Source organism: Stomoxys calcitrans, chromosome 1 (assembly GCF_963082655.1).
Source record: "Stomoxys calcitrans chromosome 1, idStoCalc2.1, whole genome shotgun sequence".
Taxonomy (NCBI): domain Eukaryota; kingdom Metazoa; phylum Arthropoda; class Insecta; order Diptera; family Muscidae; genus Stomoxys; species Stomoxys calcitrans.
The window spans coordinates 72,985,269-73,000,938 of NC_081552.1; the positions used below are offsets into that span (position 1 = coordinate 72,985,269).

At 37.8% G+C, this 15,670-nt stretch overlaps 1 protein-coding gene across 1 annotated transcript in view; it reads right to left on the reverse strand.

The window, feature by feature from the left end:
• Window positions 1-3,454: 3,454 nt before the first annotated feature.
• The window catches only part of LOC106085593 (uncharacterized), a 29,404-nt gene continuing 17,188 nt past the window's right edge, over window positions 3,455-15,670 (reverse strand). Inside the window, exon 2 of the mRNA XM_059360681.1 lies at window positions 3,455-5,917. Coding sequence (XP_059216664.1) covers window positions 3,714-5,917 — 2,204 coding nt within the window. The 3' untranslated portion in view covers window positions 3,455-3,713. The remainder of the gene's footprint in view (window positions 5,918-15,670) is intronic.

The window sequence follows — 15,670 nt, forward strand, 5'->3', positions numbered from 1 at the left end:
TTTTGTATAAATTCCATTTTCACCGCTTTCGAGTATTTGAATAGGTTTTTACGCACTCAAATTGTATTAAAACAAATTATTTGTTTGTTAAACAAATATTTAATAATGGCGTCAATATTTTAAATACAAAGCTCAACAACACTTCTGGTGCGATGACAAGAATACAAATGTGACGCCGTCAACTCTTAAAAGCTTCCTTTGTCTGGTATTGAACTGATAGCAAGGCTGTATGTCGAATGGTAGCAAAGTTGTAGGGATAGTAAAAATATGACGTTAAGTGTGGTGAATAATTTTTGAGTAGCCCAGGGGCTAGTAAGATTTTTGACAGCACAGCTAATTTGAACGTTTCATTGAGCAAAGCCCCATGCCAGTAATTGTAAATTCATTAGCGTTTTGGTAACTTGCGTGCGGCATAACTTAGCCGCCTACATTGTGGGCAGACGTCACTAAATTTAAACGACTTATTTGGCATATGATAAATAAAATTATTGTTTATTACCATTGGCAACGGGATTCTAAAAGGTTTTTATTTAACAATAATGGACAAAAGTAGAGTTTTGTGTTTGTAGTTTATTGAAATGATGGCGCCGCCGTTTAGTGATTTTTCTATTACGGCGTCAATAGTTTGTTTACCTGGCATGTAAACAATAGAAGAAATTTGCATTTGCAATACAACTGCTAGCAGTTATGGAAAATATTTTTGAAAAATATTCATTACGCAAATAATTATTATTTTCTGGCTTTTTTCTGTATCAAATTTGTCAGTCTAGAAAAAGTGGTCGATTGGCACAACAAAATGAATTGTTTTTCTCATCAGTGTAAAAAACAACCCCCTACGTCATTTATGCATCTCACCATAGGAGATTGCTATTATTCCACACACTCTCCAAATGGCATAAAAAATCTTTGCCAATGAAGCGAACAAAATAATACCAGGCGGTATTGGCAATGTACCGTAATTTTTCTATCAGTAATTTTCCAATTCTGGTACGATTACCATATTTCGTATTAGGTGTTTAATTGGTACAACTTATATTTTTTTTGTCAAGACTACGATCATTTTTACCAATTTGCTTAATTCCACCTGCCTCTGTTTGCTGTAGACGAACATAGGCTATTTCGTACTATTTAGTACTTCTTGGTACCTAAATGTACGAAATTTAAAAAAATCATGCAGTCACCCTAAATATATTTCCTAGTTGTGCCTATATGACAAAATATATATAATTTTTTTTTACGGCCGTATTCACAAAACTAAATGAAACCTTAAGATAGATTTATTTGACATTTCTGTAAAGGAAATCTGTCAATTAAACCTATTTCAAAACTACTGTAGTGTTTTATTTATCCATTGAGCGGATTTTCTTGCTTAGTTTGTATGGAGAAAAATGCTATACCTGATTAGCTAAGCGGCTAATCGTATCGCCGTTTCTTACAACATGTGTCATCATTCAATCTGAATGACAAAACTAAAGGAGGCAGAACGCAACATATTCATTTTATGATTAAACGTAGGATTTTAATAAAATCACATTAATGAACTCCGAGAAACATTTATTTACATTAAAATGACTCATTTTGTTGATATTTGATTATTTTGCATGTGTGTCAGTGCTGCCAACGTTTGAAGTTCAAAGCATTAAGTGTTGCTACTCTATTCTGCTTTCGGAATACTCGCTGAATTTTTTAATTATTGCGCGAGCGGAATTTGACAGCAACCAAATGTTTTTGATTCCATACCAAAAAAACGTTTTTTTAACTGCACATATTGTTTTCTCCATTTTATTTATTGTTTCGTAAGTAAAATAAGAAAAACGAACCATTGAAACCAATAAAACATACAAAAATGATGCCTGCAATGATATCAAATGTTGCCACTTTAACTTTTTTTGCCATTTGGCTCACTATAAGCAAAGTACTACTTTTCCGCCTGATTTCAGCCAACTTTTTTTTATGCAGTTTGACAGCATTCCGCTCAAAAAACCGAACAGAATACTCAGCTTAAGGCTGATAAATAAAATGACTCTTACATTAAGTTTTGTAAATAATGGTGTAAAGGCTTAAAATCACTTGAGATTCTTCTTGCTGAATAGAAACTTGATTAAATTGTGCATTCGAAGTTTTGTGCCAAGGGTTGCTAAATTTAAACCAAAGAAAATCTTTCGTATTGCTTTTTCAGGAAATCAAAACAAGCCTGTATATGTTTAAACAATTTTTAAAAATTAAAATTATTTTTCCTTATGATTTCGCAGGCCACTATGTTTGCGCCGCAAAAAATAATATTTTTCATTCTGTTTGTAACTCCTCGAAATATTCGTCTCAGACCCCATATCATGACATTTTTTGTCGATCTAGCCATGTCCGTTCGTCCGTCTGTCTGTCGAAAGAACGCTAACTTTCGAAGGAGTAAAGCTAGCCGCTTGAAATTTTGCACAAATACTTCTTATAGGCCTAGGTCGGTTGGGATTGTAAATGGGCTATATCGGTCCATGTCTGCCATATAAACTGACTGAAATGATGAATATGTTTTTTTTTTGATTTTCAACAACTGTGTTAAGTATGGTTGAAATCGGTCCATTACCTGATATAGCTGTCATATAAACCGATCTTGGGTCTTGACTTCTTGAGCCTCTATATGGCGCAATTCCTATCCGAATTGGCTGAAATTTTGCACGACGTGCTTCGTCATGACTTTCAACAACTGCCCCAAGTATGGTTCAAATCGGTCCATAACCTCATATAGCTGCCATATAAACCGATCTGGAATCTTGACTTCTTGAGCCACTAGAGGACGCAATACTTATCCGATTTGGCTGAAATTTTACACAATGACTTCTACTGTGGTCTCCAACATTCATTCCATTATTGTCCGAACTCGACAAATGCGATCTATGGTGGAGGGTATATAAGATTCGGCCCAGCCGAACTTAGTACGCTTTTACTTGTTCTATTTTAACTTTGAAGCTTAATTTGTTAGTTATAACAAGTCAATTAAAATTGACGTCTGCTTAACTAACATAACCTTAAGTTACAGGAAAATTTTAATTTAACTGCTTTCATTGGTGTTCTATATACCAATGATAACCGTATTAAGTTAGTTCTTTCCTATCTCGAGCTAGAATTCTTTTCTATTACATCTCTATTTTTGGATATTTTTCTACTTTTTCACTCGTCGTTAATGGCTTAGTATAAAAAATTGTATGAACTGATATATGCATTGCTGTTTTTGGTTTTTGTTCTTTTGATTTTTCTTAGTGTGGCAACACTGATGAGAGTAGTTAAAAACTTGAGTACTTACGTAAATATCCATTTGTTAACGAACATAAGCTACACGAAGTTCCACCAATGCCGAACGAAATAAAACAGTGATGCCAATGAGGTCCCATTCTCCCAGTACTTACCATTAGCACGCCAATTAGTATTCGTACAAGAAAATAATAAAATCGAAAACAACTACGCAATCATACGTAAAGCATTTTTTATTAACATGGAATTACTTTGAATGTTGTTGATGTTTTTATTTTATTTCAAATTGAACATTGGTGAGAAATATTACGGCTATGTACAGTGCAAAATTTGTAGAGTTCAAGAAAAAAACGAATTTCCTTTTTTTATGAGGATAAAACATGAAATGAAAGCCTATTCAAATTAAATTATGATGCAAAATAAAATAGAATTATGATTCATTAAAAAAAAATATATGGTCGAAAATTCTACTCCGAGGGTTCATCTTTGATTAGGGATTTAATGAAAAGAGGATCGTAACCATCGCCTGTTATTAAATTGCCTGTATCCTCCTCATCAACCATACCACCATCGGGCAAAATTGTGTTGGGTGAGTTGTCGCCGGGCCCCTCATTTTCCCCAGCCGATTCTAAGAATGTCTTTACACTGCTCGATGAACTGGCGGCAGCATTCAAGCTGATGGGCTGAGAGATTTGTATTTGGGCTAGGCCAGTTGAAGGCGCTGGCTTATCGTTGTCATCCCAATTAACCACCTGCTGCTGTTGCGGCTTGGGGGCTCGGGTCAATGCGGGCGGTGTCAGTTTCTGCGCATTGGTTGAAGTTACATTTTTGTTTTGCAAAGCTGGTATGGGTCCGATATTTGGTCCAGTACTTCCCTGAGACGAACGGCGCCTTTCAATCATCATATCCGCAGCCGTAGGGCGTGCGCTTAACCTTGGACGGCCAATTACAGGGTTTGCAGTGGCCACCGCCATTGGTTGTGATGATGATGATGATGTTTTTACGTGGCTGACAAACTTACCATTGAAAGTAATCGGTTTACCATTCACAGTTCCCAACGTGGCTGTTGGTGGAACGGCCACTGTTTTGGTTTGCGGATTTAAGGCGGCCGTAGTAGTTTTTGGTGGTGTCACATAAAAAGTGCCTATGGCCGTTGAAGCTACATTGGAGTTGGTTGCACTGGCCACACTTGGTGGCAAGGTTCCCTTGGGGTATATGCGGTAGACCCGTCTCTTTTCTCCCTCATGTGCTAAGATGGTGCCTCCATTGGACCCTGCTACCTTGACTACTTTTTGCAGAATGTGACGTGGCAACCCTAGAGTTTCTTTGTTTTTTAATACCTGCACAGTAGTGGTGGATTTACGTTCGGCTGCCACCACAATGTTGCCCTGATTTTTATCTGATTTATCCCCTTTGTCAGAGGGCGAAGATGTGACTGAACTTTCAATGGGAAGTTCCACTTTTTCGTTGGCCTCCATTATTTCTGGAGTTGTTTTGGCAGCTTGCACCAAATGCACCAGTTCCCTTATCAAACGCAGTTCTCCCAAAGTAGTGTTTTCGTAACGTGGAGCCCCGGTGGCTGGCAAATCGATAACCTCGCCTTTATTGGGGAAATTGGTGGCGTCATCAAAAACGTCCATGAGAGCTTGAAAAACGCGCTTCTTGAAATTGAATTTCTGTCGGCTGTTCATAAGTTCCATTTGTGGTTTTATGGAATCCAGAAATTCTTCATCCAGAGTTTTGGGTTTATCATTGTCGCATTGGGTACTTTGGTTGGCACATTTCTTGATTTCCGCCGGTGCAGATATTGTATAACGTTTTACAACGGTGCTGTCTGTGTTTTCCGTCGGCTTGCTTACCTTTATCATTACAGTGCGACTCTTATCGGTTGAGGTTACTTTAAACTTGCCAGCTGCCTCAGGGGTAGGTTTTTTCGGCTCCACCGGTTTTGGTTCGGGCTCATTGATTTTGGTCTTTACCAGCTTTACTTCCACCCTTTTATTTGGTAAGTTTGCTGTCATGGGTGTTTTACGTTTTTCCGGCTCCTGTAAAGCTGGACTGGAGCTGTGGGATTTTTTGTTGTTACTTTCAAACGAAATGCGAGGACGTTTTTCATCTTGTCGCTCTTTTTTGCGACTATCGCACAGTCCAGATTCTAGATAGCGTTTGGTAGCTTTACGAGTGCGTGAAATGCGGCGTCCTTGTTGGCTGTCGCCATCCTCATCATGGGTGTCGTCTAGTTTTGAGGCGTTTGCTCGGTTGCGACTTGCTCTTCCAGTGAATTTGTCTTTGACAGTTTCCTCAGCACTTGAGGTCTCACTTTCCTGTTCATCTGTGTGTTGATCCACTTTAGGTCTATATTCTCGTTCCTCATACTCCTCTTCATTTTCTTCTTCCTCTATGTGTTCGAATTCTTCGGCATCATCTTCAATGTGATCTTCTTCATACTCCTCGGCCTCGTCACCTTCGCTCTCTTCTGCCTCCTCTTCATGCTGCATGGTTTCGACCCTTTCAGCGCCACTGACTCTTTCATTTATATCGATGCTGTTGACATGCGGCACCAAATACTGAAGATATTCCTTAAGATAATGCTTATTTTTGGCTCCATGTTTGCGATAGGCAATGGCGAACGATTTTCGGATGACACGCCAGCGAAATTTGCAGTTGGCCACTTTGGCAGAAACATTGAAATGAAAGCAAGCAAGTTAATATTGATTAATTTTAACAAAAAAAAAAAATTAAGAATGCAAAAGTTGTCTCTAATTTATATTTATTGTAAAACTTTGTCATTATAAAATTATTAATCTGTTTGTATATTGTTGACTTTTTCAATAAAATAAGTTCATAAAAATCTTACTTAAAAACTAAATTAATTATTTATTTATTATTTGTGAAAAAAAAACTTTTAAACTGATATGGAAAACATAATGGTTTAGGATATCAAATGCTGTTTAGGTGCTATTCCAAGATCTGTTTTTTTGTCCACCTCCTTTTATTTGATTGATATGGCAACAGTGTTTCAATTGTTGACGCAATTTTTGGTTTCCGCCGTTAACAAAACAATGTTGCCAACCGCACAAATAACTTATGTACTACAACTCTTTGGAGCGATTTAAATGTCATGATATTGGACTCGAAAATCCCAAGTTAGGATGATGGTATTGGGTTGGTAAGGCAAAACCCCAAAAGGACTTTGAGATGGGCACTCTAAACCGAAGGCGAGGGGAGAAATAGAAAAACAATAACACCGGAATTCTCAAAACTTAAACCTATCTTAAGGCTTCATTAAATGTTTGTGAAAACGATAGTAAGATTATAAACAAGTAACGTGTACTGTTCGGTAGGAAAGAGTTTTGGATAGTGGTATATGGGCAGGTCCCAGAAACAGTTTACCAAACACCAAATTTTCAAATAAATCCAAATGATTTTTTTGGTTAGCACAATGTTGGAGTAGGTATTGAATTTTCTCAATTCATAAAAAAATTTTACTTTCATGATATTTAATATAGAAATCATCCAAATTCTGCCCTACCTAAGGTCCCATAGTAATATTAAAAAAAAACAGTTTTTAATGTTTTCATATATTACACTCAAGTTAGCACAGATGGACCAAACTAATTAAATATTTTTATCCTCTTAATAGTCTGCAGTTTTAGTAAAAAAATAAATTAGTATATTATTTCAGAAACATATATTGGGTTGCCCAAAAAGTAATTGCGGATTTTTTAAAAGAAAGTAAATGCATTTTTAATAAAGCTTAGAATGAACTTTAATCAAATATACTTTTGTTACACTTTTTTTCTAAAGCAAGCTAAAAGTAACAGCTGATAACTGACAGAAGAAAGAATGCAATTACAGAGTCACAAGCTGTGAAAAAATTTGTCAACGCCGACTATATGAAAAATCCGCAATTACTTTTTGGGCAACCCAATATATTTGACATGAAAAGCTCCAAAAACGCTCTGTGGCTCCATAATTAAATATAGCTGCCACACGAGCCAATGTCCGTTTTTATACCCACCACCGAAGGATGGGGGTATATTAATTTTGTCATTCCGTTTGCAACACATCGAAATATCCATTTCCGACCCTATAAAGTATATATATTCTTGATCAGCGTAAAAATCTAAGACGATCTAGACATGTCCGTCCGTCTGTCCGTCTGTCAGTCTGTCTGTTGAAATCACGTTACAGTCTTCAAAAATAGAGATATTGAGCTGAAACTTTGCACAGATTCCTTTTTTGTCCATAAGCAGGTTAAGTTCGAAGATGGGCTATATTGGACTATATCTTGATATAGCCCCCATATAGACCGATCAGCCGATTTAGGGTCTTAGGCTCATAAAAGCCACATTTATTATCCGAATTTGCTGAAATTTGGGACAGTGAGTTGTGTTAGGCCCCTCGACATCCTTCGTCAATTTGGCGCAGATCGGTCCAGATTTCGATATAGCTGCCATATAGACCGATCCTCCGATTTAGGGTCTTAGGCCCATAAAAGCCACATTTATTATTCGATTTTGCTGAAATTTGGGACGGTGAGTTGTGTTAGGCCCTTCGATATCCTTTTTAAATTTGACCCAGATCCGTCCAGATCTGATCGATATCTCGATTTATAGTCTTGGTCCCATAAAGTCCTTTTAGTACATGGTTCAAATCGGTTTAATTTAAGATATAGCTACAATACTTAAAAGACCAATATTTTGTTACACGCAATTGAAAACTGACTTGTACTTATAAGTATTTGGTCCAAATCGGAACATATTTCGATATAGCTACCATGGGGCATAAGGTATGCATTTTTCACCGGATTTTGACGAAAGGTGTTTTACATATATACCCGAGGTGGTGGGTATCCAAAGTTCGGCCCGGCCGAACTTAACGCCTTTTTACATGTTACTACTTATCTTCTTATATATAAAAATCAATTTGTGTTTGTTTGTTTGTATGTTTATGTGTTCCTTATAGACTCAGAAACGGCTGAACCGATTTTCTTGAAATTTTCACAGATGGTGCATAATGATCCCGTGGTGAAAATAGGGTAGTACATTTCTTGATATCTGAATGGGGGGCGGACCCTTACCCTAATTTTCAGAAACATCAGATCTCGGAGATGGGTGGTGCGATTTAAGCGAAATTTTGTGTGTTCTAATATAGTACCCCAAAAATAAAAATTTGGTATCCAAATATCGGATGGGGTACCTAAGGGGGCCGCCGCACCCTAAAACCTACCAAACATATATTTAGACCAATCACGACAATATGGGACTCAAATGAAAGGTATTTAGGATAAGAAAACGTATCTGATATCCAATTGTCGGACCAAGTGCTAGGGGGACCACCCCAACCCCCAAAACACCCCAAAATCGAACATATTTATTTACCGACCATGGCAATATGGGACTCAAATGAAAGGTATTTACGAGTAGAATCTTATATCCAAATGTGGGACCACGTTTCTGGAGATCCACCCCTTCCCCAAAACACTCTCCAAATAGGACTTATTTACTGACCATGGGAATATAGGGCTTAAATAAAAGGTATTTTAGTGTAGAATTCGAATCTGATATCCAAATATGATTCCAAGTGTTTGGGGGGCCGCCTCTCCCCAAAAACATCCCCCAAAGGGGACAAATTTGGGACCATAGAAATATGGGGCTCACATGAAAGGTCTTTGGGAGTAAAGCACGAATCTGATATCAATATGGGGCAACCCCACAACACCACTCAAATTAGAAGTATTTGCTGACCATTGCAATATGAGGCTCAAATAAGAAGGTTTTTAGAGTAGAACACGAAGGCTCAAATAAGAAGGCTTTTAGAGTAGAACACGAAGCCGATACATATTTTTAAAGCCAACTTACTGAATGGCCGCCCATCCCCCAAGTCAGTCATATTTGCCAACTATGGAAATATGGGGCTCAAATTAAAGGTATTTGGGAGTAGACCACGTATCTGATATCAACATTAGGGACCAACTGTCTAGGGGACGTCCCATCACCATGACAACCCCCAAATAGGACGTATTTGCTCACCAAGATAATTTATATCATAAAGAGAGTGGAACTATATATTTATAGTTTTTAGGGTCAATACCCCAAACCGGACATATTTGTAGACTTTTGCAATGAGAAGTTTCAGTGAAATTAGAAAACGAATTTGATATCCAATTTTGAGGCCAATGGGAATATGGGGTTTAAATAAATTATATATAGATATATGAGAATAGAGCACGATGCTGTTATATTTTCCGGTCTTAGCGTTAGGGGAACCACTCCAATCCCCAAAACACCCTTAATTGGGCATATTTACCGACCATGTCAATGTGGAGCTTAAATGAAAAGTATTGGGGGGTACAGCAAGAATTGATACCCATTTTCGGGACCAATTTTCTGGGGGTCTACCCCTACCCCAAAATACCCCACAAATAGCAATTTTTACTGACCATCGCAATATGGGGCTCAAATAAAGGTATTTGGGAGTAGAATACGAATTTGATAATCTATTTTGGGGCCATGTGTTTGGGGGACGCCTCATCGTGTAAACTCCGCTGAGCCAATGGCAATATGGGGTTTAAATAAATGGCATTTGAAAGAGGAGCACGATGCTGATATTTTTTCAGGGCCAAGTGTCTGGGGGATCACCTCACCCCCGAAAACACCCCAAAACAGCGTAGTATGGAATTTCACTAAAAGCTCTTTGTCGAAATTAAATATTCCAAGGAAAATTTTGCTCCATATAAAGTAAAAGAAGGCTATATTGGACTATATCTTGATATAGCCCCCATATAGACCGATCAGCCGATTTAGGGTCTTAGGCTCATAAAAGCCACATTTATTATCCGAATTTGCTGAAATTTGGGACAGTGAGTTGTGTTAGGCCCCTCGACATCCTTCGTCAATTTGGCGCAGATCGGTCCAGATTTCGATATAGCTGCCATATAGACCGATCCTCCGATTTAGGGTCTTAGGCCCATAAAAGCCACATTTATTATTCGATTTTGCTGAAATTTGGGACGGTGAGTTGTGTTAGGCCCTTCGATATCCTTTTTAAATTTGACCCAGATCCGTCCAGATCTGATCGATATCTCGATTTATAGTCTTGGTCCCATAAAGTCCTTTTAGTACATGGTTCAAATCGGTTTAATTTAAGATATAGCTACAATACTTAAAAGACCAATATTTTGTTACACGCAATTGAAAACTGACTTGTACTTATAAGTATTTGGTCCAAATCGGAACATATTTCGATATAGCTACCATGGGGCATAAGGTATGCATTTTTCACCGGATTTTGACGAAAGGTGTTTTACATATATACCCGAGGTGGTGGGTATCCAAAGTTCGGCCCGGCCGAACTTAACGCCTTTTTACATGTTACTACTTATCTTCTTATATATAAAAATCAATTTGTGTTTGTTTGTTTGTATGTTTATGTGTTCCTTATAGACTCAGAAACGGCTGAACCGATTTTCTTGAAATTTTCACAGATGGTGCATAATGATCCCGTGGTGAAAATAGGGTAGTACATTTCTTGATATCTGAATGGGGGGCGGACCCTTACCCTAATTTTCAGAAACATCAGATCTCGGAGATGGGTGGTGCGATTTAAGCGAAATTTTGTGTGTTCTAATATAGTACCCCAAAAATAAAAATTTGGTATCCAAATATCGGATGGGGTACCTAAGGGGGCCGCCGCACCCTAAAACCTACCAAACATATATTTAGACCAATCACGACAATATGGGACTCAAATGAAAGGTATTTAGGATAAGAAAACGTATCTGATATCCAATTGTCGGACCAAGTGCTAGGGGGACCACCCCAACCCCCAAAACACCCCAAAATCGAACATATTTATTTACCGACCATGGCAATATGGGACTCAAATGAAAGGTATTTACGAGTAGAATCTTATATCCAAATGTGGGACCACGTTTCTGGAGATCCACCCCTTCCCCAAAACACTCTCCAAATAGGACTTATTTACTGACCATGGGAATATAGGGCTTAAATAAAAGGTATTTTAGTGTAGAATTCGAATCTGATATCCAAATATGATTCCAAGTGTTTGGGGGGCCGCCTCTCCCCAAAAACATCCCCCAAAGGGGACAAATTTGGGACCATAGAAATATGGGGCTCACATGAAAGGTCTTTGGGAGTAAAGCACGAATCTGATATCAATATGGGGCAACCCCACAACACCACTCAAATTAGAAGTATTTGCTGACCATTGCAATATGAGGCTCAAATAAGAAGGTTTTTAGAGTAGAACACGAAGGCTCAAATAAGAAGGCTTTTAGAGTAGAACACGAAGCCGATACATATTTTTAAAGCCAACTTACTGAATGGCCGCCCATCCCCCAAGTCAGTCATATTTGCCAACTATGGAAATATGGGGCTCAAATTAAAGGTATTTGGGAGTAGACCACGTATCTGATATCAACATTAGGGACCAACTGTCTAGGGGACGTCCCATCACCATGACAACCCCCAAATAGGACGTATTTGCTCACCAAGATAATTTATATCATAAAGAGAGTGGAACTATATATTTATAGTTTTTAGGGTCAATACCCCAAACCGGACATATTTGTAGACTTTTGCAATGAGAAGTTTCAGTGAAATTAGAAAACGAATTTGATATCCAATTTTGAGGCCAATGGGAATATGGGGTTTAAATAAATTATATATAGATATATGAGAATAGAGCACGATGCTGTTATATTTTCCGGTCTTAGCGTTAGGGGAACCACTCCAATCCCCAAAACACCCTTAATTGGGCATATTTACCGACCATGTCAATGTGGAGCTTAAATGAAAAGTATTGGGGGGTACAGCAAGAATTGATACCCATTTTCGGGACCAATTTTCTGGGGGTCTACCCCTACCCCAAAATACCCCACAAATAGCAATTTTTACTGACCATCGCAATATGGGGCTCAAATAAAGGTATTTGGGAGTAGAATACGAATTTGATAATCTATTTTGGGGCCATGTGTTTGGGGGACGCCTCATCGTGTAAACTCCGCTGAGCCAATGGCAATATGGGGTTTAAATAAATGGCATTTGAAAGAGGAGCACGATGCTGATATTTTTTCAGGGCCAAGTGTCTGGGGGATCACCTCACCCCCGAAAACACCCCAAAACAGCGTAGTATGGAATTTCACTAAAAGCTCTTTGTCGAAATTAAATATTCCAAGGAAAATTTTGCTCCATATAAAGTAAAAGAAGGCGCAGCGAAGCGGGCCCGGGTCAGCTAGTCAAAATATACAATTGATGTACAATTGCGTGTTAATTAATAAATTGATCTTAAAGCATGAAATCTCTCTTAAATTTTGTTATTAAAGGATAACACACATTATCCCGTTAAAAAAATAACACCCTTTTTATAGCGTACACCACTACTGTGGTTGAGATTTGGATATAGGTCCCATATATATGTGTATATATGTATATCAATGTCTATCAATACTTTCACTATAAAACAGAGATTTTTGCAAAGACAACCACACTTTGAAGGCTTCGATTTTTAGTTTTCAATAATGTTGTCATTTGTCAACCGATTGCCATAAATTCTCATACAACTGTTGACATTTTTGTTAAATTATATTACAATCGTTACAGATTACTATTTAGCTTCCATATTCATATTAACATCGCCTTATTTGGACTTACAGAGCCGTAGTTATTACTATTTGAACATATTTGCTCGAAATTTGATACAGATACTATAACCAATCTGGAAACCTCCGCCGAGTTCCATTAAAATTGGTTCAGAATTAGATATATGTAGCTCCTAATCGGCTCCGATGTTTGTCATTCCTTACTGGATCATTTAAAAGTTTGTGGAAAAAATTAAGCGTTCGCCATATAGCGTGCCTCACATAGGGTTCACGGCTTTAGATAAAAAATTCTAAACGTTTTGGGTTGTTTAGAGACAAATTTAAAACCGTCCGTTGTTTATCATGAAATCATAAAATATAATTTCTGAGGTTAACTACACAAAACTCGCTTAAAATTACCAAGATATACACTAATCTCGAATGACACCTCCAATTTTTGTAGCGTGCGTCACACAACCTTGTTACGCTCCATCATAGGATGGGGGTATATTAATGTCGTCATTCTGTTTGTAGCTCCTCGAAATATGTCCGTCCGTCCGTCTGTTTGTCGAAAGCACGCGCAATTCTCGTCCGATTTGAATGAAATTTTGCACATGGTGTTATAATATCACTTCCAACAACTGTGCTAAGTTAAGCACAAATCGGTTTACAGCCTCATATAGATGCCACATAAACCGATCTTGAGTCTTGACTTCTTGAGCTTTTAGAGGACGCCATTCCTTTCCGATTTGACTGAAATTTTGCACGTGGTGTTTTGATATCCCGTCCAACAACTCTTCTTAGTATAGTTCAAATAGGTCAATTACTTTATATAGCTGCCATATAAACCGATCTGGGATCTAAATTTCTTAAGCCTCTAGAGGGCGCAATTCTTATCCTATTTGCAAGAAGTATTTTGTTGTGACTTCCAACAACTGTGCGAAGTATGGTCTAAATCGATTCATAACCTGGTATAGGTGTCATATAAACCAATCTTGGATCTTCCGATCGGATCTTCCAATTTTCATCCGATTTGACAGAAACAAATCGATTTGGCATAAACAATGGCTTCTCCCATGGCCTTCAACATGCATGTCCAATATAGTCTAAATCGATCTATAGTTTAATAAAGCTCCCATATAAACCGATCCAATTCTTATCCGAATGGACTGAAATATTTCACAATAACTTCTACAATGTTCAGCATTCAATTCATTCATAGTCCGAACCGGACTATAACTTGATACAGCTCCAATAGCATAAGAGTTTTTATTCATTATTCTTGTTTGCCTAAAAAGAGATAGCGAAAAGAACTCGACAAATGCGATGCATGGTGGAGGGTATATACCATAGGATGGGGGTATATTAATTTCGTCATTCTGCATGTAACTACTCGAAATATTCATCTGAGACTCCATAAAGTACATATATTCTTGATCGTCGCGACATTTTATGTCGATCTAGCCATGTCCGTCCGTCTGTCTGTCGAAAGCATGCTAACTTCCGAAGGAGTAAAGCTAGCCGCTTGAAATTTTGCACAAATACTTCTTATTAGTGTAGGTCGGTTGGTATAAACCGATCATGGGTCTTGACTTTTTGAGCCTCTAGAGTGAGCAATTCTTATCCGATTGGAATGAAATTTTGCACGACGTGTTTTGTTATGATATCCAACAACTGTGCCAAGTATGGTTCAAATCGATCCATAACCTGATATAGCTGCCATATAAACCGATCTTGGGTCTTGTCTTCTTGAGCCTCTAGAAGGCGCAACATTCGCACAAATGTTGGAAGTGATACCAAAACACCACGTGCAAAACTACAGCCAAATCGAATAAGAATTGCGCCTTCTAAAAGCGCAAGGAGTCAAGACCCGAGATCGGTTTATATGGCAACTATATTAGGTTATGAACCGATTTGAACCATATATGGCACAGTTGTGAGAAGTGATATCAAAACACTACGTGCAAAAATTCAGTCAAATCGGACGAAATCGGACGCCCTCTAGAGGCTCAAGAAGTCAAGACCTAATATCGGTTCATATGGCAGCTATATCAAAACATGGACCGATCTGGCCCATTTACAATCCCAACCGACCTACACTAATTAGAAGGGTTTGTGCAAAATTTCAAGCGGCTAGCTTTACTCCTTAAAAAGTTAGCGTGCTTTCGACAGACAGACGGACGGACATGGCTAGTTCGACTTGAAATGTCACGACGATCAAGATATTACAAACAGGATGACGAAATTAGTATACCCCCATTGTATGGTGGAGGGTATAAAAAATCCTTCATATTAAGGAAAATATTTTTCACCAAAGTGGGTGTTTCCTTAAAAAGTTGGAAATCTTTTCAGTGTAACGATGCAAAGTTCAAAATTTTCCCTAAATCAGCGCTAAAAAGACACACGCCTTTTTTTACCCTTTTTGAAAACGTTAGTTTTTTGTTGTCACTGGGAGAAAGTGCTATTTCAATAGCAATTCTAAGAATGAATAAAGTCCGATTAAAGTTATACACCCAGAGAAATAATTGGTCGGAATTCAATTATAGGTCTAAATAGATGATAATGGTAAATAATTTGTAATTGTCAGCACCAAAGATCAGTCATTTTCTTAGTTCAGTAGTTAACTTTATCACGATACTATTGAAAGCATTAAATAAAGATGTTCATAATCAATCTGTTGGCTGTGATAATCATTTCCATTAAAAATAAATTTAATTTGCCTCTAGTTGTTGTATCAACTATGTACTTATTATTTGAAAATTCCTAACGGAGCACAAACATTTTCCGTTTTAGTTAGTACTTCAACCAATCAGTTATTTT